The sequence below is a fragment of the Heteronotia binoei genome, chromosome 2 (assembly GCF_032191835.1).
Source record: "Heteronotia binoei isolate CCM8104 ecotype False Entrance Well chromosome 2, APGP_CSIRO_Hbin_v1, whole genome shotgun sequence".
Classification (NCBI taxonomy): domain Eukaryota; kingdom Metazoa; phylum Chordata; class Lepidosauria; order Squamata; family Gekkonidae; genus Heteronotia; species Heteronotia binoei.
The window spans coordinates 171,400,107-171,426,522 of NC_083224.1; the positions used below are offsets into that span (position 1 = coordinate 171,400,107).

At 46.1% G+C, this 26,416-nt stretch overlaps 1 protein-coding gene across 1 annotated transcript; it reads right to left on the reverse strand.

Annotated features, from left to right (window-relative positions):
* Nucleotides 1-4,222: 4,222 nt before the first annotated feature.
* TADA1 (transcriptional adaptor 1) lies at nt 4,223-25,730 on the reverse strand. Its single transcript, XM_060232452.1, has 8 exons — nt 25,460-25,730; nt 18,783-18,874; nt 18,165-18,230; nt 12,081-12,178; nt 9,577-9,786; nt 7,992-8,143; nt 7,144-7,306; nt 4,223-4,868 (listed from the first exon to the last, which is right to left on the reverse strand). The coding sequence occupies exons 1-8, from the start codon at nt 25,531-25,533 to the stop codon at nt 4,716-4,718; spliced, it is 1,008 nt and encodes a 335-aa protein (XP_060088435.1). The 5' UTR covers nt 25,534-25,730; the 3' UTR covers nt 4,223-4,715.
* Between the last annotated feature and the right edge of the window lie 686 nt (nt 25,731-26,416).

The following is a 26,416-nucleotide window of genomic DNA, read 5'->3' on the forward strand; positions in this document are numbered from 1 at the left end:
ACCCAAAACAATATCAACAGCATTATTTGCCCGTCAGTGGGCTTTATGGCCATGAATTTACTGCATATGTGCCCCCCCCACTAGGCAACTAATGCCCCCCCTCCCTCATTCTGGATCAGGAAATTAGCTGGGGGAGGCACGAGCACTACCTTCTTTCCATGTCACAGACCCAACTAGAATCAGGCCCCTGCGGCAATTCTAAATGGAGTTCCTTTGAGGAACTTGCACCACTGGCTCCAAGTCCCTGTGGCAACGCTGACAACAACAACAACAACGAAATTTTATTTATATCCCGCCCTCCCCGCCGGAGCAGGCTCAGGGCGGCTAACAACACAATTCAAGTTCAGCTATACAGATAGATAAAATTACAGTTAAACAACATGAACATTTAATTAAAAATCTGCTTAAGTTTTAAAATTAAATTAAATTAAATTAAATTATTAAAAGTGCTAATGCTATGTTTACTTTATGTTTGCTTTTATGATGGCGGTTTCCTTAGCAATTTCCATTTTCATCAGCGAAAGCCAGTCGGAAGAGGAAGGTCTTGCAGGCCCTGCGGAACTGTTCAAGGTCCCGCAGGGCCCGCATTTCCTCTGGAAGTTGGTTCCATAGGCTCGGAGCTATAGAGGAGAAGGCCCGATTGCGGGTACATTGCAACTTCACCTCTCTCGGTCTGGGAATAGTCAACAGGTTTTTCCTGGCTGACCTCAGTGCTCTCTGGGGTTCATATGGGGAGAGACGGTCCCTAAGGTAGACAGGTCCTCGACCACATAGGGCTTTAAAAGTAATGACCAGCACTTTGTAACGGACCCGGTATATAACTGGCAGCCAGTGCATTTCGCGCAGCCCAGGCTGTATGTGTTCCCATTTAGGAAGCCCTAACAACAGTCTGGCCGCTGCATTCTGCACCAGCTGCAGCTTCCGGGTTCGGTACAGAGGCAGCCCCATGTAGAGGGCATTACAGTAATCCAGTCTCGAGGTGACCGTTGCATGAAGCACCATTGCCAGATCTTGGCGCTCTACGAAGGGAGCCAACTGCTTTGCCCGCCTTAGATGGAAAAAAGCTGACTTGGCAGTGGCTGCAATCTGGGCCTCCATTGATAGTGCAGGCTCCAGTAAAACTCCCAGGCTCCTAACCCGGTGTGCCGCTTTTAGCGGCGCCCCGTCGAAGACAGGGAGAGGTACTTCCCTTCCCCGAGTGCCCTGACCTAGACAGAGGACTTCTGTCTTCGCTGGATTCAATTTCAGCCCACTCCTCCTCAACCAAGTTGCCAAATCCTGCAGGGCCCGGTCTAAATTCTCTGGGACGCAGTCAGGCCGGCCGTCCATTAGCAGATAGAGTTGGGTGTCATCAGCATATTGATGGCACCCAAGTCCATGTCTCCTGGCGATCTGGGCAAGGGGGCGCATATAGATATTAAATAACATTGGTGAGAGAACTGCCCCGAGGCACTCCACAATCCAGTGTGCGCCTCTGGGACCGCTCGCCCCCAATTGCCACCCTTTGTCCCCGATCCTCGAGGAAGGAGAGCCATTGTAAGGCAGACCCCCTCACCCCTACGTCGGCGAGGCGGCGGGTCAGTAGCCGATGGTTGACCGTGTCGAACGCAGCCGACAGGTCCAACAACATCAGTACCGCCACACCGCCCCAATCCAGATGCCATTGAAGATCATCTACCAGGGCGACCAGTACTGTCTCCGTCCCATAACCTGGGCGAAAGCCGGATTGGCAAGGGTCTAGGATGGAAGCGTCATCCAGAAAGCTCTGCAACCGTGACGCCACTGCCCTCTCTATGATTTTACCTAAAAACGGTAAATTAGAGACCGGCCGGTAGTTTGCCAATTCAGCCGGGTCTGCTGTACTTTTTTTCAAGAGGGGACGGACCAAAGCCTCTTTTAGAGATGATGGAAAACGCCCCTCCAAGAGGGATCTATTTATGATGTCCCGTAAAGGACATTCAAGCTCCCTCAGGCAGGATTTAATTAGCTAGGAGGGGCATGGGTCCAAATCACAAGTTGTAGGGCGCGCAGGAGAGGATTCCGTCAACTTCCTCCAGGCTGAGCGGGTCGAAGTGATCCAGGGTTAAATTGGAAGACAGGCACGGGGCCTCGGGCTCATATACTGTATCCAAGGTGATGGGCAGGTCCTGGCGGAGCGACGTGATTTTGTCTGCAAAAAATTTCGCAAAAGCCTCACAGCCTATTTCCAATTCTCTAATGTTTGGTCTGCCTTGGGGCAGTGTGGTTAAGTGTCCAATTATTTTAAACAATTGTGCCGGGCGCGAATTTGCAGATGCTGAGGAAGGCATAAGATGTCCTATTCAAGACTGTCCTATTCAAGAAACAAACTATAGCTGCAATCCAAAATACACTTTGGCCCTTAGACACACAAATCACAGGAGTCTGCCTTATACTGCATCAGACCCTGCTTCCATAAAAATCGGTATTATCTACACAGACTGGCAGCAGCACTCCAGGGCCTCAGGTGGGGGTCCTTCCCATCACCTCCTACCTGGTCCTTTATTGACTGGAGATGCTGTCGAGGATTGAACCTGGGATCTTCTACATGACAAGCAGAGGCTCTTCTACTGAGCCACAACCCATCTTTCACATGTGCACTGCTTCCCTGCGGTACAGTCCTGCACAACTGTGCATTGTTTATTAAATTTGATTCTGAGCAGCCCTCCCCTGCCAAGGCATATTAGGCCACACACCCCTAATGTAGAAGAAGAAATTGGATTTATATCGCGCCCTATACTCTAAATCTCAGAGCGGTCATAATCTCCTTTACCTTCCCCACCACCACCACAACAGACACACTGTGAGATGGGTGGGGCTGAGAGAGCTCTTGCAGCAGCTGCCCTTTCAAGGACAACTTCTATGAGAGCTATGGCTGACCCAAGGCCATTCCAGCAGCTGCAAGTGGAGGACTGGGGAATCACACTCAGTTCTCCCAGATAAGAGTCCATACACTTAATCACTACACCAAACTGGCTCTCCTCCAGTCCTCCTGGAGCTTACAGTAGGCCCTGTACTAAGAGCCCTGTAAACTCTTGGAGGATTGGCTACATCAGGGGGTGTGGCCTAATATTGCAAGGAGTTCCTGCTATAAAAAAAAAGCCCTGGTAATTCACAGTCTGTAACAAAGCAATTTAAAACCATAAAAACACAGTAACAAACTAAGAGGCAGCAATGAAAATTTCAGAAGTGCTAACTGCCTCACAGTAGGGGGTGGGGTGGGGGGACAGGAATGGAAGTGCCAGAAGGATGCCACTGTTTTGCTGTCCTCAGCCAAATGCCTGGCGGAACATCTCTACCTTACTAGCCCAGTGGAACTGCATCATGTCCTGCTGGACACGGATGTTATTCAGCAGAGTGTCCCACCAGGTTGGAGCCAGGGCAGAAGATATCCCTCAGGCTGGGGACCACTGACAGATTTTTATCTACCAAGCACAATGCTCTTCTGGGGGTATACTGGGAGGGGATCCCAGAGGTACATGATACTGTAATGCATGAAAGATACTATATGATGAAAGTACTACATGATTGTATCATACTAATGATAGTATGAATGATACTATAAAGCAGGGTGTCGAACTCATTTGTTATGAGGGCCGGATCTGACATAAATGAGACTTTGCCAGGCTGGGCCAATGTAGTGTCAGGTAGCAGAAATATAAACTTTATAAAAGACACAAACACAAAGCTTAAAATAAAACATGCTTAAAACATTAGCACTTGTTGGTCTTAAAGGTGCTTTCTTTGTATCTCTCCCATGCAATCCAGGTTCTCTCAACGGCACAGCAGAGCTACTGAGCCAAGCCTCTCCTTCCATTGGCTGAGGCTCCTCTCCCTCCTACTCCCCTGGGGAAGAAAGGAAGGAGCCAGAGCTTCCTTTGAAGCAAGCTATCCTCCTCCCCTTCCTCCCCAAGGGAAGAGCCTCCGCCAATGGAGAAAATAGAGGATTTGCTCTGTAGCTCCTGTTTGATTGAGCAAGCTTAGTAAAGCAAATTGTGATGCAGAAGGAAGCAAGAGAGAGGGAGAAGGAAGCAGATGACAGCCAGTTGCTCAGGGGCCTGATAGGAACCATCTGGGGGCCCTATTCAGCCCCTGGGCTGCATGTTTGATACCCCTGCTATAAAGCATAACCCAGGTGTGTTTTTTTTTTCAGACGTTTTGAAATGTCAAAAATCTACTGACAAACCTAAAAAAAGAAAGAAAATTTTATGAAAATTGCCTTGCGGCTGAGTTTATTGACATGGAATAAGATGTTGCCCATTTGCTATAAATCTGCAACACAAACTAAAACACTTCTTTGCTGAGCGCATGTTTACTGCCAAGGCAGCCAGGGCTTTGGTTCAAATGCTGTAACCCTAATAACTGGCAACTGGGCAGGGTAGTACTGGAACTGGTTGCTTGCTGACCGCAATCCTTAATGCTTGTCCAACAACAACAGAAACAAAGCAACGACACAGTCTTTCACTCTTGTTAAAGGCCAACACCCCAATGAAGCAGTGTCGTCCTTAAGGAAAACTGTGAACCATGGTTGGGGGAGGTTTGCCATGTGGCTTTATGGTAACAAACACAATGCCCTCCTGCATCTCAAGCCATATTTCCATAGGAAAGACATCCATGTTTCCACTGGGAAATGCCAACACAGCTATGCAAAGTCCAGACGCCCTACTAGGCAGCTCCAAGAAATACTGCTGTGGGCCTCAGCACATCAGGAGCCCTTCCTTTGCCGCCAAGTGCTGCCGGTGGATTTTATCTTGCTGCAGCTCTTCATGGTTCGGGTGCCAGAGCTTCAAGATGATTCTTTCAATATTGAGAGCGTAGATGGTGTGAGCAGGGATCACTTCTCGGTGGATCTACGGGGAACGTACACATGGAGGAATTCTTGTTAGCAACAAATCTGGGGCTTAAAAAAAAAATCCCAACATCTCCACACTTAATCCTTTACTTCTTACACTTTGTCATCTTCTGTTGTTCTAGTGGGTGATAAAGCTTTTCAGGAAGCAGTGACAGTATTGAGGGGCACTGAGGGAAAAAAAAGAGGCTGCCCTGGTTGCCAAGGCAACCAAAGTGATGCTCCCTGCCTAGTCAGCCAATCCAGGTTGCTGTAGTAACCCAGACTGAGGCCTCACTGTTGCTCTGAGGAGTTACCTCCAGGCTCACCAAACATCCCTCAAGTCGGAGTCTCCCCCTGCTCTCCCCCAGCTGAGGTGTGGTGTCATGTCACCCCACCCCCAGCACAGAAACAGCAAAGAAAGGAGGAGGTTCGATTTTTGACAATAGTTGAACGTTGGAGGAAGTATACATGAACTATATACTTTCTTTTTAACTTTCTTTTGACAAGGACTAAAGGATTATAATGAAGATGAATTACCGTATAATTATTATATATGGTTTTTTATTTCCTTTTTATCTTGTAAGATTTTTTTAATGAAGATTCTTTATTTGAAAAAATTACCTTTTAGTTTTAGCAATTTACTTAAAATACACCGTTGGAGGTCATGAAAAGGGGGGGGGGGAGAAAAATGTAATGTTTTTGTATGAATTTTTAATAATTGATGATGAGTATTATTGCAAGATATTACAGGATAATAAAATTGTTATAGACGAGGAAAGGAGGAGGTAGACCAGGGGTAACCAAATTGCAACTTGAAAGCCACATGTGGGTCTTTCACACATATTGTGTGGCTCCTGAAGCCTCCACCACCCTGTTGGCCAGCATAGAGAAGGTGTTTCTCTCTTTAAATAACTTCTCCAAGCCAAGCCAGTTGGCAGCTTGGGGAATGCATTTAAAGTTGCTTTCTTTCCACCTCTTCCTCCCCACATCTATTTGTTTTCCTTCCTTCCTTCCAGCTCTCAAACATCTGACGTTCATGTCTCGCGGCTCTCAAACATCTGTTTATTCTATGTGGCTCCTATGTTAAGCAAGTTTGGCCACCCCTGGGGTAGACAATAAGAGACTGGTGAAAGAAACAGCTTGCATCAGGAATGGTGTGGGGAGAGATGGAATAAACAGCTAACCAGGGATGGGGCTGCATGTGTGAGAATTTATCGGCCATCGTGCCATGCATGTAATAGGATCTTTTAAAACCAAATTTCCAATATGTGGCTCTTGGTCTTTCCTCTGGATTAAAACTGGAGGCGAACCTTGCTCGTACTCTCAAAAAGACACTTTTCCAGTCAGCACTCAGGATAAAGTCAGGCATCCACCTTGCAACAGTGGTACTATCTCCCTGCATCCCATCTCCCCCTCTGGCTACATAAGAATATAAGAGAAGCCATGTTGGATCAGGCCAATGGCCCATCCAGTCCAACACTCTGGGTCACACAGTGGCCAAAAAAACCCCCAAGTGCCATCAGGAGGTCCACCAGTGGGGCCAGGACACTAGAAGCCCTCCCAAGCACCCAGAATACAGAGCATCACTGCCGCAGACAGAGAGTCCCAACGATAAGCTGTGACTCATAGCCACTGATGGACCTCTACTCCATCTGTTTATCCAGTTCCCTCTTGAAGCTGTCTATGCTTGTAACCGCCACCACTTCCTTACTCACAGTAAGGATTCAGGGATGGCATCATGCTTCCCATGTTTCCTTCACGCCTGTCAACCACAGCATAGGCTGAGTCAGGGTATCACATTCCCTTGTCCTTATATAAGAAAAGAGCATGTGTGTGTGTGTGTGGGGGGGGAATTAATGCTGTACAAGACCCCTCCATTCTGAAGGGCACAGGGAACTGCAGAGACATTTTTTCAAGGCAGATTGCAACCCCTCTCAGGGTATTCGGCTTTGCAAAAACTGTACCAGGCACGAGACTCTGCATCCCCAATCCACACTCACATTTTTTTCCACAGAAAAATGGCAGGCTCATTTGTAAAACCCTGTCAGATCTGAAGTGCATGCAGTGGTCTGCTCTCCTGGAGCTGTAGGAGGAAACTACTTTGCCCATTAAACTTAGATCTAAAACAGGAGCTTGGTTAACAGTCACAGGAAAAAGGGAAGTTTGTGTGGCGCACGCTGACGAAAAAGAAGGGGATGATGAAGATGACTTTCCAGGGAGGATGTTGAGACTGGGTTCTTTGCTAGAAGACACCTCCCTTCAGAAGAAGCTAGCCAGCAGGACAGGAAAACTACCTGCAACGCCTCAAAAAGGTCATACATGTTCACAGGTGGCAGAGAGGCCGGTGCGGTATCCCCAGAACAGGCTAGGAGGAGGGCGGCCTGCTGCTCAGCATCGTCAGGAGGAGGGTGGGAAGCCACGTTCTGACCAGGAGGAGGTGCTAAGCAGGTTGGAGGGCTAGAAAGAGAGAGAGGAGGAACGGGAGGGAAATGACCCAACATTATATTTTGCAAAGGCAAACGTGCGGGTTTGACTCTTCACCTTCAAGGGTAGATTTGGGCTTTGCCCAGATTCTAGACGTGTACATTTATAATTCAAAGCCTTTATAAAAACCAGATTTTGTCTGAACCACTTCCAAATCAGTGAGGGACAAATTAATCACCTTGCTATTTAAGCCTCCTGTAATTATTCAGGGTCCATTTACCCAACCTAATTTCCTGTCAGATAATGGCCATTAAAGCTTGGAAGCTTGGCTTTAGGAGGCGGGTCATTACAGAATAAGCTTTTATCTGCCACTCTTCATATGATTAGCTGCTAAATGAGAAGCAAGATGAGACTTTTACTGACAACTATTTTAATGCTGTAACCTGCACTGCCACAATTAACAGTAAGAAAAGACAGTGTTAGTGCATTGGACAAAGCCCTGTAGTAAGTTTTCTTCTACTGCTGGAGAAAAGACGAAGGACTAACCCTCAAACTGCTCAGTATATCCCTGAGAAGCACCAGACCAGCATGCCAAAGTTGTCACAAACCAAAACCTTAAATAGGTCTCACCTCTGAGTGCCTAACTATACAGTACTTCAAAAGAGCAGTTGCCTGGAATTCTAATCCCTGCTGGGGCACCAATGAGGTATTTCCTTACCATTCCGTTAAATTGTTGTAAGCGACAATGCTGTTCTTCAGATAAGGCTGAGGATTGACGTTGCTTCCAAAGGCATACTTGAAGTGACCGTCCCTCAGGCGGTAGGCCTTTCTCCTGGATATTACTGACGCAAGGATATCCTTGAGATGCTTCTGCAGAGATGAAGCCAAACATGCTGGCATGAGGGCAAAAAGGAACAGCAGGGGCTTGTGGGTGGATACTCTTAGCGAGGGGCAAAACAGACACACAGGGCACTGAGATTCCAGACACCAAGGGCCAACCTAGGTGTAATGGGGAGCCATGTTTAGTTATTCACATGTCTGTCTCGATCATGCGCAAAGCAGAGGGCGAGCAGCTTAAAATTACACAGAGGCTTATAGGTGAACGTAGATACCCTTCCCCCTTCTTGCTTCCTGCTTTGAGACCAGGCTGGGACAAAAGTTCCAGAAGCAATGGATGGAGAGGAGAAGAAAAGACAGGTGGGTCCAGATGTGTTGATACAAAAACTAGGCCCTTTACCCTCCACATCTGATTTGAATGCAGCAGATATTTGAACAGCAAGCTCAGATGCTTTTTTCCTCATACAGACTGGTCATGAGCTTTTCAAATCCTTGATACAAACCAGGGCCCTCGATGCCCATGCAAAGGTCTTTTCCCAAGAGTCTAAGCAAAGCTCATGGGGAAGGAAAACAGAAAGGACTGGGGTAATCCCTGGGGAGTCTGGGTATGCATGGAAGCCCTGTAGACCTTTCTATATGCAAACTTGCAAAGTACCAACTACTATCCTATCTAGAAACCTCTTTAAAAAACAAACATCCCCCTTACCGCTCCCCCCTCCTTCAGATTTTCAGAAATTCAAGCCTTTGCATCCAAATCAGGCTTCAGTTTATTTTACTTTGCAAAACACCATATTAGGTCCTTTATGAACAACAACAAAACCCCACAAATCACATTTGTGAGATTTGCAAAAAGAAAAATACATATTTGTAAAAAGGAACAGCCTGTTTTGATCTTACACTGGGAAAATAACCCTTAATATCATACACACCCAACGAGGGGGGCTCTGTGACATGGGTGTCTGTTTTGCTCCTCAAAGCCTCCTTTGGCAGGGATGGCAAACTGCGGCTCAGGAGCCACATGTGGCGCTTTCACACATTGCCAAAGCTGTGGTGCTTTCACATATTGTGTGGCTCTCAAAGCCCCCACCACCCTGTTGGCCAGCTTGGAGACAGCACTTCTCTCTTTAAATCACTACTCCAAGCCAAGCCAGCTAATGGCTTGGAGAATGCATTTAAAGTTAAGGTTGCTTGCTTTCCACCTTTCCTCCCTCCATCTATTTTCTTTCTTTCCTTCCTTCCGGCTCTCAAACATCTGATATTCATGTCTCATGGCTCTCAAACATCTGATATTTATTCTATGTAGCTTTTATGTTAGGCAAGTTTGGCCACCCATGCTATAAGGAGACTGCAGCCCAGAAGTTGCCTCTCTTGCTCCACACAGCACAGTGAGGGGCTTAGGGTTTTGGGGGTTTTGCCTGCAGCACCACCAGAGCCACACCAACAACTGCCCATTCTGGATCTCTCACCTCCACAGCATAGACAACGACCGTTACCGCCTCTTCAGTGACATTATCCAGGCCGTTCTCGTAAGCGGTGACAATCATCCGCCCCTCCAGCTGGCCCCAGGTGGGAAGCATCATAGTGTGCGAACACAGCTTCAGGTCATCATCTTCTTGGGGGTCCTTGGCCATAAACTGTGGGGCTCCCGATAATGGATTCTGTGGCTGGAACCGGTGCTGTAAAATGTCAGCCAATGGGTTTTGGTTATCTAGCTGGCTGCAACACTAAGATATGGCTGTATATTATATGGAGAATATCACCTGCCACGTTCCCAAGGCTTCAGGTAGATTGAAAAACAAACAATTTTTTTAAAAAAACCCTTACAGCCAAACTCCCAGCGGCAAAGAGCAGGAAGTGTGGGGAAATAAGCTACCATCACAAGCTGGTAAATCATGATAATGGACAAGATCTCAACACCACTGGAAAGTACTGAAAACCACAATTATACTTCTAATTTCTTAGAAAAATAGCTTCCCACTATTTCATATGCAGCATCAATGAAAAAAAATCTAAATTTTAAACAACACACATAGTTTTCTTGGATGTTCAATTTAAAATACTGTAATGCATGACAATGCAACATACTCTTGTCAAGAACATAACTGTAAGCTCTCAAGTTCCATCTGTACAATAAAGCCAACAATCCACGTCTTTGTAAAATAAATAGTGTTCCTTGCTTCAGGATGCTCTATGGTTGTATATGCATTACCATTTAAAATTCAAAAATAAAAAGGGAGAGGGGAAAAAAAATTATTTCATTTAACAAATCAATTATTTCATTTAACAAATCAATGGAGAAAGTAGAGAAAGAAGTACTTTTCTCCCTTTCTCACAATACAAGAACTCCTGGGCATTCGATGAAATTGCTGAGCAGTCAGGTTAAAACGGATAAAAGGAAGTACTTCTTCACCCAAAGGGTGATTAACATGTGGAATTCACTGCCACAGGAGGTGGTGGCGGCCACAAGCATGGCCACCTTCAAGAGGGGTTTAGATAAAAATATGGAGCACAGGTCCATCAGTGGCTATTAGCCACAGTGTATGTGTGTATATAAAAATTTTTGCCACTGTGTGACACAGAGTGTTGGACTGGATGGGCCATTGGCCTGATCCAACATGGCTTCTCTTATGTTCTTAATCCCAGGGGACGTAGATCACATTATTCAGGGCTATGTGTAGACTGTTTCTCCTCCGAAATACAGAAAAAGCAAAAGAAGTAGTTGTAGGTGTGCAAGTCACCAAGGAGGAGTCTAGGAGGGAACCCCTTATTTCATGCTGCAGCATGAAATAAGGGGATCCCTTGGTCCGAGGCCACTGAACACCACAGTAGTATAATAGAGAAATGTCAGCAGGGCTTTTTTTGAGCAGGAATGCAGTTACAGCTTGCTTGGCATCATGGGGTGTGGTATAATATACAAATGAGTTCCTGCTGGGCTTTGTCTACAAAAAAGCCCCGAATAACAGCAAATTTGCACTACACGTGACAGAGTTGAGAAGCTTTGTGCTACATCACCTCGGGTGGAATGTCATGTCCTAGGAAACAGGGCTGCTGTGAAAATGGAAGACTTATGTCCCATTTCCCTCTACTTCCTCTGTAATGTACACCACAATTTATCGCCTTTCCCAGATTACTGGTGCTGGTGGAAAGTGCCATCAAGTCACAGCCAGTTTATGGCAACCCTGTAGGGTTTTCAAGAAAAGAGACATTCAGACCTGACCTGGATAGTCCGGGCAAGCCCGATCTTGGAAGCTAAGCAGGGCCAACTCTGGCAAGTACTTGAATGTGAGACCTCCTTGGAATACCACAGTCAGGAGGCCAGGGCAGGCTCTATTCAATCATCTCCCTGAATATCCTCCAGGCCCCCAGTAGGGGTCAGTCACCAGAAGTCACCATAACTTCCAGGTGCATGCACACACTCACAAGTGCACACACTCACATGTGCACACACTCACACACACGGACATATAAATACAAAAAAATACCAAGAAATAATAGAGACATTGAGGTGGTTTGCCATTGCCTTTTTCTGCATCATGACCCTGGTATTCCTTGGACATTGCCTATCTATTTACTAACCAGGGCCAAACCTGCTTAGTTGCTAGGTCAGCGCCTCAGATCATGATATCGTGTCATTTCTGCCTTTCTGCTCCACATCCTTGGTGCCAAACCAGAGTATACAAGAGTAGTGGAGCATGAAACTCAGTGGGTAGGATCTAGCCTGTTTTTTCACTCAGTCTCACCAGATCCTCTGTTTTCTCCAGCCCCCACCTCACATGCCTTGGGTCCCATTATCTCCAGCAGAGGTTTTTTGGTGGTCAAAGGGAACACTCCTCCCTTTTTCACTCCTGGAAAAGGTGGCTGGATCCAGCCCAACATGTAAACGTTCTGCTCCCTGGGCTCAGTTTACCGATTCCCTGTTTCCAACGCATTTGAGAAAGGACACAGTCTTTCTTAACGCACACACACTTACATCAAACTTCTGTCGAGCAGAAGAAAACTTCTTCTTCCCTTTGGGCTTGCCAGGTTTTGTTGCAGAACCTCCTGTCCACGGCAGAGAGCCAGCACCCTCTGGAAACAAGAAAGGAGAAAACAGCCCAATTCAGACTCAGCAAGGATAGCACTGCATTCATATGAAACATTAAAATAAAACTTGCACCAAAGAGCTCTTAAATACCCCTCATGTCCTGGTCAATTTCAGGTCAATTTCTAAGCCAGAGGTTCCTTATGCAGAGGCAGATGTGTTTTTTTTTAAATCATGCCAGCAGCCTCTTGGCCATCTTACAAATCACGGTTTGGGACTTCCCCACACTTGTAATGCCATTTTGATTTTGACAAGAGGGCTGCTCAAGCAAAATTAAAGCACTACTTGCAGATCTCTGAAACACAACCATTGCTTTGAGACTGTGCTTTCTGGAGAAGACTCCGTTTTTTACTGTGTGTTTATATCACATACTTCAGCAGGGCCCTGAAAAGACTGCAAGATGCTGAAAAACAACATCCTTTAAAACTGCACATGGACAGCTCATAGAGATTCATGAGTAATGTGTCATGCATTTCATTTTTTAAAGAAACATGCAGAAGCTGTCCAGTTTAAAAATGTGCATGCTGTCACCAAGAGCAACCAGCACAACCCTATGGGCCCCATTCCTTGCATTTCATTTGAACGGTACACAATACGGTCCATGTCACAGCTGGTACGCTAAAAACCTCAAAAATGTAGTTGTGCTGCCCTGCAGGGCTACAGTTAGTAGATCTTGCACAAATGCTGAGTGTACCTTTAAAAATAGGTGTTTGTAAATTGTATGTTGCAGCAGTATGCCATCTGATATCGTTTTCCCCTTGTCATTCCTTTTCCCTCTCTGTTATTGCTTGCCCCCATTTTTTTCTTGGTGTTCTTAAGAGGTACTCATGCTTGCAACACTAGGAAAAAGCTACAGTCTTTTCACCAGATTTTTCTCAGAAGCTTCAGCACTTCACCTGCCAAATTTCTAATTTTTTTTACTATTCCTAATCCATCATAAGAAGCCCCGTGCTGCAGAGTGGTAAACTGCAGTATTGCAGTCCAAGCTCTGCTCACGACCTGAGTTCGATCCTGGCGGAAGCCGGGTTCAGGTAGCAAGCTCAAGGTTGACTCAGCCCTCCATCCTTCCGAGGTCGGTAAAATGAGTATCCAGCTTTGCTGGGGGTAACGTGTAGATGACTGGGGAAGGCAATGGCAAACCACCCTGTAAAAAATCTGCCCTGAAAACATCGTGATGTGACATCACCCCAGAATCAGAAACAACTGGTGCTTGTACAGACTACCTTTACCGTTTTAATCCATCATATTTAGAAGAAGATAGAAGATATTGGATTTATATCCCGCCCTCCACTCCGAAGAGTCTCAGAGCGGCTCACAATCTCCTTTACCTTCCTCCCCCACAACAGACACCCTGTGAGGTGGGTGGGGCTGGAGAAGGCTCTCACAGCAGCTGCCCTTTCAAGGACAACCTCTGCCAGAGCTATGGCTGACCCAAAGCCATGCTAGCAGGTGCAAGTGGAGGAGTGGGGAATCAAACCCGGTCCTCCCAGATAAGAGTCCGCACACTTAACCACTACACCAAACTGGCTTATTTGTAATAAGAACTGTTAATTTGTTTGGACACTAGGCTTAATTGCATGTTAAAATTATGAATAAAGTTTAATTTATAAGGAAGTGTCATGTTGACTGTCTTGCAAACGAGGTCATACCTCAGGGCCAAGAACAGTAGTCCACATGAGGCCAGTCTGCACCAGAGTTGGTCTGATTCGGCATGCCTCTTCTTATGTTTGAATGACACAGGATTGTTTGAAGTTAGAGCTGCAACTAGAGCAGCCCTCAAGTACTTTACACAGAGGTCCCCAACCTTTTCTGAGTCTGAGGGCACCACTGAAAGTCGAACATAGATTAGTGGGCGTAACTACAAAATAGGCATCGGGGGAGACAAAGTCAATCACACTTAGGAAGTCCAAGTGCAGAGGTGAAGAGGGGTGATTTAAAAAGACACTGGGAAAGAGGAGAAAGAAAGAATAAAGCCAACACTCTGGCAGCAGCTGCAACTGAATCTACGTTATAATAATCTGCACATCCAATCAGATCCCCAAAGGCCAATCAGAAGCCCCAATGGGCAAGAGACCCACCTGGCCTCATGCACTTTCTAAAAACACTTGGTGAGCACCAGGAAAGTTGTTGACAGGTGTGAGGGTACCAAGGGGTATCATGTTGGAGATCCCTGACTTAAAACAAACCCCAAAGAACTATAATTCACCATTTGTTTCTGTCCTATGCTTGTGCAGTGCCACAACGTATAACCTGCTTCCCCCTGTTCCATCTTAGCTTTGTATTTTACCTTTTGTCCCTTTGCCTTTTACCTGGCTCTTTGCTGCTTAGTCACTCCTTGTTTATTTAAATGAGGCCAAAGGAGTACATAAAAGATGCTTCTTGGGTTTCAATTTATTCCTCTCTCATTTCCTTATCTATTAAGCTTTATACACACAGATTACGTGGCCCTACCAAACCACACGTGTTAAAACACATAGAATCTGGAACAGCGAGAAAAAGGACTGGGAGGGGCTGCACAAAAAGGCCAAACACCTATCTTTGCAAGACTCAACAAGCAGGGAAGCGGCACCTCGGAAAGAGATTTCAGCTACTGAAGGTCATCCTGACTGCTGCAGAGAGAAATCTCCTCTCTGTCAGAGTTATCTGCATTTTGCTTAGTGAGTGCAAGGCTGCCAGAACTGATGAGCCCCAAACAAGGCCCGTTTATCATGCAGTACTTGGCAGATGCAACAATGGGCACAATAACAGAGAGGACAAAACAAAGTTGTCAAGGGACATCAGGGTGCCTGGCAAGCTCTGGAGCGTTCTGCTTCCATGGGGGCAGAGATAAACTTCAAAACATGAACATAATGTCATCGAAAGGTTGTTGCGTGACGTGAATGGCAAGAGACACGCATGTATTTTGGTCTTCAAACCACACTCGGTAGCTTGCTATCATCACTGTGTACCTAGAATTTAAACATGCATTTTAAAAAGTAACACAGAATTATGCGAGAGAGCTTTTTATAAAGAGAACAGGATTGCAAACTATGAAATTTTAAGTTCTCCCCACTTTGTTTATTTTATACATTACATGAACATATGAAGCTGCCTTATACTGAATCAGACCCTTGGTCCATCAAAGTCAGTATTGTCTTCTCAGACTGGCAGTGGCTCTCCAGGGTCTCAAGCTGAGGTTTTTCACACCTATTTGCCTGGACCCTTTTTTGGAGATGCCAGGGATTGAACCTAGGACCTTCTGCTTCCCAAGCAGATGCTCTACCACTGAGCCACTGTCCCTCCCCTAAAGACCTTCTGTTGCCCTATTTCACCAATTGTTCCAAAGGGCCCTTTTATCAAGGGATGAGGGTCATCATCAATGTTCCCTCTAAGCTGCAGAGTCTTGTGAGCAAAAATTCTACTTTGTGAGCTACTGGCATTAAAGTTGTGAGCTGCTGCACAAATTAGTTTGCTCTAGGGCCATTTTTCCTGAGCCGAGACAAAAATGTGAGCTGGAGGCTAAAAAATTGTGAGCTAGCTCACACTAACTCAGCTTAGAGGGAACACTGGTCATCATTAACCTCTGTGAATTTTTAGGCAATTTTTATTCCTTTGTTTGCTGCATATACCATACTGTTTTGCACTACAATGGGTAGCTGTGTTAGTCTGCCTGTAGCAGTAGAAGAGAGTCCAGTAGCGCCACAAAAAAACAGGTGTGGCAGAGTATGAGTTTTCCTGAGTCACTGCTCACTTCTTCAGATTCTGTGTTGCATTGTTTCTGATTTTTTAATCCAGTTTTCTTTCACTGCTTGTTGTATGTATTATACTATTTTATTGGCACAGCATATTCTTTAGAACATTACTATAATTTTGTAATCCCATTTACTGCACTGCTGACAGTGTATGTAATGTTCTGGGTGCAGTGTTTTTAATTGTGTAATCCAGTTTAGTAAAAAAAAGGCAGACTATAAGTGAAGTAAATTGTTAAGCAAATAAATAAAAATATATTTTATATGGGAAACTGCACTGATCAATTTAAATAAACAGGACTGGTCTCTATCTTCCCTTCCCTGTGCATCTCTTGTAAAATGCTTGGGGGAAACATAGATATTGCTGTGTGGCTATATAGATGTTGTCCATGCTGAATCATAATAGACATTAACCCTTCGCTCTTGGGAACCCTACTGTAGATGGAATTGACATGCAAGCGTCTAACTGCAGGGATACATGCACCTGTGATGAAGGAGGTACAGGAGGACTATTCCTAGAAGCCTGTCAGTACACAGTCTTGAGGGAATGTTAATGCATTTGGTTGGATGATGTAACTTCTGTGTTCTCATTCTTACCACTGCAGGGTGTTAATCAGCACCTCTACTGATAAATGTGGAGAACTGTGTTAGTCAGCTACATCACTGTTAGTAGGTGGTAAATTAGTTTAAAGGAACTCTGTGAGAGTGCTTAGCATTGTTGTGATGTTGCCGATTGTTCCTTCTGCTATTACTGTGTTCCTGACTTTGCTCCCTGGGTGGGGGGTGGGGCACAGTATCCCAATCACAAAATACCGGCATAGCTGTGCTAAAGCTTCTGCCCGGCCCTCCATTGCAGAAGACTTGCCTGGCATCAAGTCCATGCAGGACCTACTGAGAACCCTGTAGAAGTTGGTGTCCCAGTTGGAGAGCTGGTTTGATGTAGTGGTTAAGTGTGCGGACTCTTATCTGGGAGAACCGGGTTTGATTCCCCACTCCTCCACTTGCACCTGCTAGCATGGCCTTGGGTCAGCCATAGCTCTGGCAGAGGTTGTCCTTGAAAGGGCAGCTGCTGTGAGAGCCCTCTCCAGCCCCACCCACCTCACAGGGTGACTGTTGTGGGGGAGGAAGGTAAAGGAGATTGTGAGCCGCTCTGAGACTCTTCAGAGTGGAGGGCGGGATATAAATCCAATATCATCTTCTTCTTCTCTTGCCATAGGTAAACCCATGAAAAATGGGTATTACCTTCTGTGTTGTGAGAAATACCTCTGACAAGCTGACATTGGTCAGCCCAGCTCTTAACAGTCTCCTGTATTTGGCAACAGAGGCAGCACCAGCCAAAGTTCTCCCACCATCCCAAACCCAGTATACAAGCAGGGAGAGCAGAGAAGGCACCCCACCTTGCTGTGCTTTAGTATGATAATAAATTCCATTCATCCATGTCTGAACATGAAAAATGGCTCATTCCAGGTGCAGATTCCCTGTTTTATTTTCCCATTTGCCCCAATTCACTTTCCCAGGGCACAACTACCTCTGATGTTGCAGTTTACCAACAGCAATCCCAAGACCCCTGCCAAGGTTAGAAGATTAGCATCCAGGCTGTAGCAAAGGTTGCTCTGAAAAGAAAAGCAGCTCTGCTTGTTCCTGAGGGCCAGACAATATACACAAAGGACAGGTCTATCAGTGGCTGCTAGCCATGAGGACTGAGGGGAACTGACACTAAACCTCTAAATCCCAGAGCCAGGAGATAACATCAGGGGAAGGTCTTGGCCTCTATGGCCCTCCAGAGGAAATTGTTGGCCACTGTATGAGATAAGATGCTGGACTAGATGGACCACTAGTGTGGTACTGCAGTTCTTCGTATGTTCTTGCCTAACCATATTTAAGTGACAGTAATAAAGATACTATAGCATGGGGTAATACTGAGGAACTCACAGCTAAATTCCCAGGTACTTAGAAAGCTTAGCCATGGCCAAAGGCACAAGCCCTCAGCCATCCAGTACCTCTCAATGAACCAGCAATTAATTCCTGACCTGCTCAAGCCATATTGTTGGCTTTCTCCTGGTTTATTTACATTGTGTTTGTTGTTGGTGTTGTACACCACTTCATGTCTCATTGGGAGGAAAAGCAAGATACAGATACTTAAATAAATGCTCATAAAGCATTACCAGTAGAACACGCCTAAGATGAGCATACCTCAGCTATATCTCTGAGTTCAGATGTTTCAGAATTTTTATAGTTGACTTACCGGGTGCAGAAACCAAGATTTGGCATCGTGTGAGAATAGCCAAGAGGAAATCATTGTGCGAATGGACTGCCAAAAGGAAGGGGAAAAGAGAACAAAGCAGAAGTAACTAGGAAGTAGCCTTGCAATCATTTTAGTGTTTGTATCAGTACTGCAAAATGGCATGGGCTGTTTAGGTAAGCATGTCATGTAATAATACTTACTTGTGTATGAATTATTACTGTAAAATAATGCACCTGCATACAATGTATGTTCAGTAATTTTTTTATTCTATGCAAAAGCGAAGAATTGGATCCTGGACATATTTCAGCATCCTGAGAATCTCAGCTTTCATTTTCTAAAAAGCCCTTCAGGCTGCTATAAAAATACACTTGGGAATGCATCAGTAATGCCCAGAGAAATCTCTGAAATGGTGGTAGTGGTAGGGAACTAAATAAAGCCTTCATTAGTCACTGTGTAATTTCACTTTCCCCATTCCCATGACCTGCCATAGCATTTTAGAGAGGGCAGTTGTAGTCTGACATTTGGCTGACAGCACAGTAATCCCCAATCTCAGTTATGTACATTTATTGAAGGGAATGCAGAATACAGGCAAAAAAACTCGGAGGTGCCTTTTCTTACCATTGTCTTGTGTGAGGAGTCTTCGAGCTTCCAGGTCAAACTCTTCTTTGCTGATCTTTTGCTTAAACCACAACTTTAAGTTAGCCCAGTATCTGTACAAAGCATAAACAGGCATGTAAGTGATAAGCTCTTCCTATCAAAATCTATCCTTTTTCTCTTAAAGGGCCCATCATGTCATTTCCTAGAATACAATGAAAGGAACTGCAAAGATTGTCTATTCCAGGTTCAGGGAGAAGACCGACTTCAATGAGAGAGCTGATTTCAGCTTGACCACAAGTATTTGGGCTCCCCTATGACTTGGAGCATTTCTTATCACCAGAAGTGGAATTCTAGCAGGAGCTCCTTTGCATATTAGGCCACACCCCCTGATGTAGCCAATCCACCAAGAGCTTACAAGGCTCTTTTTTGTAAACTCTTGGAGGATTGGCAATACCTGGTATAGCCTACTCTGACTGGCAGCAGCTCTCCAGGTATAGGTTTTTCCATCACCTATTACCTGCTCTTTTTAACAGGAGATGGAACCAGAGGCCTTCTGTATGCAAAGTAGTTGCTCTACCACAGGGCCACAGCACACTATTTAAACTGTCCTATACTGTCCTTGGGCTCTGCTAGATTTGATTTGGGAAATACCTAGAGATTTTACTTTACTTTACTTTACTTTATTCGATTTATATCCCGCCCTACCCCACCAAGGTGGGCTCAGGGCGGCTTACAACAATAAAAGCTAACAGAGGTCGATTTAAATACGATTAAAATTATACAATAAAATACATAAAAACCTAAAAATACATAAAACTCACATCGATATACACTATGCTACTATTCCTTAAATCAGTCCTTCAAATTTCCAATATTCAGTAATCTGATGTTTAAGATTTAATATTCAGGCATTCTGCTCACAGTTAATTATATGCCAACCGGAAGAGGGTTGTTTTACAGGCCCTGCGGAACTGTTCAAGGTTCCGCAGGGCCCTCACCTCCTCCGGGAGCTGATTCCACCAACAGGGAGCTGCAATCGAGAAGGCCCTGTCCCTGGTCGCTTTCAGACGGGCCTCCTTTGGCCCAGGGATTGTAAGGAGGTTCTGAGACCCCGACCTCAGCACTCTCTAGGGGACATGTGGGGAGAGACGGTCCCTAAGGTAGGCAGGTCCCAGACCATAAAGGGCTTTAAAGGTCATAACCAGCACCTTGTACCGAACTCGGTATGTTATCGGCAGCCAGTGCAGTCCCCGAAGTCCCGGCTGGATGTGCTCCCGTCTAGGGAGCCCTAACAACAGCCGGGCAGCGGCATTCTGCACTAGCTGCAACTCCCGGGTTCGGCACAAGGGCAGCCCCATGTAGAGGGCATTGCAGTAATCCAGCCTCGAGGTGACCGTTGCATGGATCACTGTTGCCAGGTCGTCGCCCTCCAGGAAAGGGGCCAACTGCCTTGCCCGCCTAAGATGAAAAAATGTGGACTTGGCAGTGGCTGCTATCTGGGCCTCCATAGTTAGGGTAGGCTCCAGTAGCACCCCCAGGCTCCTAACCCTGTGCGCCGCTGACAGAGGCACACCGTCGAGGGCCGGTAAGGGAATCTCCCTCCCCGGACCACGGCGACCCAGGCAAAGGACCTCTGTCTTCGTCGGATTTAGCTTCAGCCCGCTCAGCCTGAGCCATCTAGACACGGCCTGCAATGCCAGGTCCAGGTTTTCTGGGACACAGGCAGGCCGGCCGTCCATAAGTAGATAGAGATGGGTGTCATCAGCGTACTGGTGGCAGCCCAGCCCATATCTCCGGGCAATCTGGGTAAGAGGGCGCATATAGATGTTAAACAACATCGGGGATAGAACTGCTCCCTGAGGAACCCCGCAATCCAGCGGGTATCTCTGGGAAAATTCACCCCCAATCGCCACTCTTTGTCCCCGACCTTTGAGGAAAGAGGTAAGCCATTGTAAAGCCCACCCCTGAATCCCCACGTCGGCAAGACGGCAAGTCAGCAACCGATGGTCGACCGTGTCGAACGCTGCCGACAGGTCTAACAGCATCAGTACCGCCGAGCCGCCTCGGTCCAGATGCCGCTGGAGATCATCCACCAGGGCGACCAGCACTGTCTCCGTCCCATGACCCGGGCGGAAGCCCGACTGATGGGAGTCAAGGACGGAAGCATCCTCCAGGAAACTCTGTAGTTGCAACGCCACTGCCCTCTCAATGAGTTTACCCAAAAAGGGTAAATTCGAGACCGGCCGATAGTGTGCCAATTCGGCCGGATTCAGTGTTGGTTTTTTTAAGAGGGGGCGGACCACTGCCTCCTTAAGAGGTGTTGGAAATTGCCCTTCCATCAGGGATCTATTTATGATATCCCGTATAGGATACCTAAGCTCCCTCTGGCAAGATTTAATAAGCCAGGAGGGGCAAGGGTCCGAATTGCAAGTTGTAGGGCGTGCAGACAAGAGGATCCTGTCAACTTCCTCCAAGCTGAGAGCGCCGAAACCATCCAGAATACAATCTGAAGACAGGCAAGGAGCCTCGGGTTCGGATACTGTCTCCAATATGGCAGGGGTGTCGCGGCGGAGCGACGCGACTTTATCTGCAAAAAATTTCGCAAAAGCCTCACAGCCTATTTCCAATTGACTAACGTTTGGGCTGCCCTGTGGCAGCGTTATAAGAGTCCGAATTATGTTGAACAATTGTGCCGGGCGCGAAGTTGCAGATGCAATCTTAGCTGCAAAGTATGTTTTCTTTGCGGCTTTGACTGCCATCTCATAGGACTTCATACACTCTCTATAAGATGTTCTAGTCGCTTCGTCTCGAGTACACCGCCATTGCCTCTTTAGTCGTCTGAGTCCTCGCTTTAATTGCCGCAACTCCTGGTTATACCAGGGTGCTAGCTTTAGGCGAGGGCGCAGAGGACGTCTAGGTGCAGTCTCATCGATGGCCCTGGAGAGCCTATCATTCCAGGACTCCACCAGGTCATCGAGGGAGTTGCCAGAGGGCCAGGGATCCCGTAGAGCCATCTGGAACCGTTCGGGGTCCATCTGGCTCCGCGGGCGAGCTAAAATAGGCTCGCTGCCTAAACGGGCTTTGGGTGGGATATTCATACGAGCCTTAAGGGCATAGTGGTCCGACCATGGCACTGTCTGAGCAGTAATATCGTCCACTAAAATTCCCGCCGCGAAGATCAGGTCTAACATGTGCCCCGCCTGGTGAGTAGGCGTTGTAACAAACTGGGAGAGTCCTAGCGTCGCCATGGATGACACTAGGTCCATCGCCTGACTAGAGGACATGTCATCGGCATGGACATTGAAGTCGTCCAGGATCAAAAGCCTTGGGTACTCCAATGCCCAGCCTGCTACGGCCTCCATCAGGGATGGTAAGGCGCCGGCTGGTGCGTTAGGCGGTCGGTACACCAGCCAAACCGCCAACCCCTCCCCAACGTGTTCTACTGAGGGCCTAAGAACACAGCCTGACACTAGAGAGCAGGGCACATAACATGATTTACAAGGCTAGCCGAAGATTTGCAGGTGTATGCTCCTACAAGTCCCAAGAATGGAGTCAGTAGCCGTGTGGCCTGTTCACCCTCAGGGCCTGCCTGTCAGTTATCCCCCACGGTGAGGTCGGGTAGGAGAAGTAGGCTCTCCACTCTAGTAATGAATGGTCAGGTGCTTCCTATATCTCTCCAAGTCAAAATGCAACTTTTAGGATTTAATGTGAGATCACTTATCTTCAGAAACTCAGATGTGTTGTACTGACAAATGACCTTACTTTGGGGGATCATGGAGTGTAACATTTAGCTGCAACCAGTTCTAAGTGAGCCATCACTTGGGGACTGGCAAACTCCATCCTCCAGTTTAAAAAGAAAAAATCCTGCAAGCCTGAAGTCTGTCTGTCCCTGATCTATACCCAAACCCATTGTTCAATGGCTTGTTCCTGTACCTTTGCTCCATCCTTAGAAATGATCTTTCCACAAATAGTTTCGGGAAAATAATTCCTATGGCTTCTATTATTAACTTATTACATTGTCCATCTGATACTAGTACTTAATTCCCAAGACCGATTTAACTTCATATCATTTAAATGTGGATATTCAAGTGCAAACTATTGTGTAAAACAGGGGACATTAAGCTTAGCTGCTCTTGCAGAAGTGAGGGGAGGGAGTCAGTTACAAAAATCCCTGTCTTTCTTTTTTACATCTTCATCCTTATTATAATCTTGCAAGACATTTTACAAATAATTTGTCGGACCCCATGTGTTGCTTTGTTTGTACACATGGTACTTCTGCTTGCCTGAGATTTCTGACTATTATCCTTCCCACTGCATACCCTCTCTACAACATTCACAAAGGGCCTCTTACCCCCCGCCTCCCACAGCAGGAAGTTCCATTCCACAAACATTGCTATGGTCACAGCATGCAAGACCCAATCAATGTCTCTAAAATAGAGCTATCCCAGCTTACAGTAATGGGTCACTTTTTCATTGGCTATTTCAGGAGGAATTAGAAATCTGAAAGGATCAGAGGATACTTCACCTCTCTGGTGTTACCAAATTTAGAATCCTAGTGTTTAATGACAACCTTCTGCTCATAGCAGCAGCAATTATGTCATTAGTGTGGCTAAACTGCCAGCAGGGGGAACTCATGTTCTCTGCATGATCCCATCTGTATTTTGCAGATGATACACCTAAAATGAGAACAAGGAATCTAGTCTTAAAAAGAAGAGAGGAAGGGTCTTTTATCTTAGAATGCCATTTCCACCTTGGATCCAGATCAGACGTTCAAAATAAACAAATGTCAGCACTTTCAAATCAACTTATACCGGCGTCACTTTCAAACTGTACAAAACTCAGGCTATCGACAAAACTGTTTGAATTTTTGTTCTGTTTATTGGAAATAAACTTTCTTTAGTATTTATAAATCCTTATGTTTATGAGATAACAGAACCGGTGTAGCGTAGCAGGTATAATGTCAGACTGGGATCTGGAATACCCAGGTACAAATCCCTGCTGTGAGTTGGGACGCTTTCTGGCACTCTCAATCTAAACTTCCTTACAGGGTTGTTGTGAAGATAAAACGGAGAACACTGTAAGCCACACTGGGTCCCCAATGAGGAAAAAGGGCTGGCTGAGATACTGAGAAACATGTTGTGAGACCCCTCACAAAACTATAGTTCCCAGGGTAGGAGACACAGGATCACATCTCTTAAGCTAGTTAAAGCTTGTAATGCAGACCATGGGTGTCTCTCACCTATTCCTAACTTTCCCTCCTTCACACCATCTATTCACCTTTGCCTGCCTGTTCTCACTCTCTTTTCCATACTCTCCCTACATCATTCACTTTACTATAATCACAGTAATCTTTCTCCAAAATGTCCATCCTAGCCCTTTAAAGCTGCCAGAGAAAGCCAAAATAGGCATGCATTTCAAGGGAAAAGAGCACAGTGGCAACTCATAATCAGTGTTCCCTCTAAGCCGAGTTAGTGTGAGCTAGCTCACAGTTTTTTAGCCTCCAACTCACACTATTTTGTCCTAGCTGAGGAAAAATGGCCCCACAGCTAATTTATGCAGTAGCTCACAACTTTAATACTAGTAGCTCACAAAGTAGAATTTTATTCACAAGACTCCATGGCTTTAAAAAAGTATTGCTCATAATATGAGTAAAATCTTTTAATACTTGTAGTCACTCTAGAGAATAATCCACACTAGTTTGTACATTTTTTTCTCTACTATATGAGTTTAAATTCTGCCACTTTGTTTTCTAGTGAAGGCTTTTCAGTTTTGGTAACCAATGTTTGTTTTGTAGAATTCAACAAACAAAACATGATTTTACCCAAAATCCATACTCTTAAAATTGGGAGTGTCTCATTCTTTGTCACTGTGCAATCTTAGTTACACCAGTCCAAGCCCAATGAAATCAACAGCAAGTTCTGGTACAATTTATGCAAGGCCACACCAGCCAATGAACTGAAAGTGATGGACACCTTGGCAAAACTCTGCACATGGGATTTACTGTGCAATCTTACCTGGGGTGGGGAGGGAAAGATGAAAGAAATATATTTGTGTGTGTGACTATTGCAGCGGTGGCCAAACTGTGGCTCAGGAGCCACATGTGGCTCTTTCACACATATTGTGTGGCTCTCCAAGCTAGCAGGAAGCGTTTAAAGTTAAAGTTGCTTTCTTTCCGTCTCTCCCTCCACCCATCCATTTGCCTGCTTTCCTTCCTTGTCTTGCGGCTCTCAAACATCTGACGTTCATGTCTTGCAGCTCTCAAACATCTGGCATTGATTCTATGTGGCTCCTATGTTAAGCAAGTTTGGCCACCTCTGAACTAGAGCCACGGCATCAGATGGAGGAAGGGTAGTGCTCATTCACCAAATACGTAGATGCATGCACATATACGCGCGTATGGAGATGTATACATACCCGGGTATATATGCATCTATGTACATGCTGACTGCTACCCTTCCTCCACCTGGCTCCATGCACACATTTTAAAAATGCAGCCTATTTTTCAGTCTTGATGTGCCTCGATTTTTGCCAGATCAGAGCCAGCGTCAGCTCGGGGCGGGAGAGGCCTCGGCCCTCAAGAGCAGCGTCCCGGGGCATGGAAAAATTAAGACCGAGGCTCAAGAGGCCTAGCTAGCCTTTTCTCTCTTCACCCGTCGGAGGGGAGGAGAGGAGGGAGAAGGGGCCCGACCATCACTCACTGCTTCACATTCTCGCCCAGCGCTTCACTCAGGTTCTTCTTGGCCACCTCCAGCTCGCTCACGTAAGTCGCCATGGCAGAACCGCCCGCCTCGCCTCAATCGCTAACACCGTCAACCTCAAGAGCAAACCTGACCGGCGCTGTGTTGTTTGTTTCACAGCTCCCGCCCGTACAGGAATTCAGAGGAAGTGAGGCTGACCATGTGACGGCTCGTCGCCCTTAGTCCTCTTTTTTCCCCTTCCCACGTGACGCGTCTCAGGCCTTCGCTCTCTTGGGGGAATGGAGGCTAGAGGGAGTTGTTAAAAGAGGGAACGAGACCAGGCAACAGCCTTCCTTGGAAAAATAAAACGCTCTTTCACGGAACACGTTATTAATTTATCTAAGCCAGGGGTGTCGAACTCATTTGTTATGAGGGAGGATCAGACCTAAATGAGACTTTGTTGGGCCATGTCATGTGGGTACTTATTTTAAAGGTTTATGCCTCTGCTACCTAATCTTAAAGGACACAAAAACGAATAAAATAATTAAAATGAAACTTAAAATAAAACATGATTAAAGCATTAGCACTTGTTGGCCCTAAAGGTGTTTGCTTTGTATTTCTTTCATGAAATCTCTCCCATGGAATCCAGGGAACTGGGCAAAAGGAAGCTCTAGCTCTTTCCTTACCTCCCCCCCCCCGCCTCCGGGGGCAAGAAGGGGGAGGAGCATCAACCAATGGAGAAAATTGAGGTTTTGCTCTGTAGCTCCTGTGCAATTGAGCAAGCCTTGCAAAGCAAGCTGAGATGCAGAAGGAAGCGAGAGAGGGAGAAGGAAGCAGATGACAGCTAGTTGCTCAGGGGCTTGATAGGAGCCCTCTGGGGACCTGATTCTGCCCCGGGCCACTTATTTGACAGCCCTGATCTAAGTCATTGCCACAAGCTTCAGTGCGTTGAAAGAAGTCCAGTGGCAGTCTCTTGTG

Coding starts and splice junctions, on each gene's coding strand:
- TADA1 (XM_060232452.1), bottom strand. CDS start 25,533: ATGGCGACTTACGTGAGCGAGCTGGAGGTGGCCAAGAAGAACCTGAGT. Junction 18,231..18,782: donor ACTCCTCACACAAGACAATG/GTAAGAAAAGGC, acceptor TCCTTTTGGCAG/TCCATTCGCACAATGATTTC. Junction 8,144..9,576: donor TCGTTGTCTATGCTGTGGAG/GTGAGAGATCCA, acceptor TCATCTCTGCAG/AAGCATCTCAAGGATATCCT.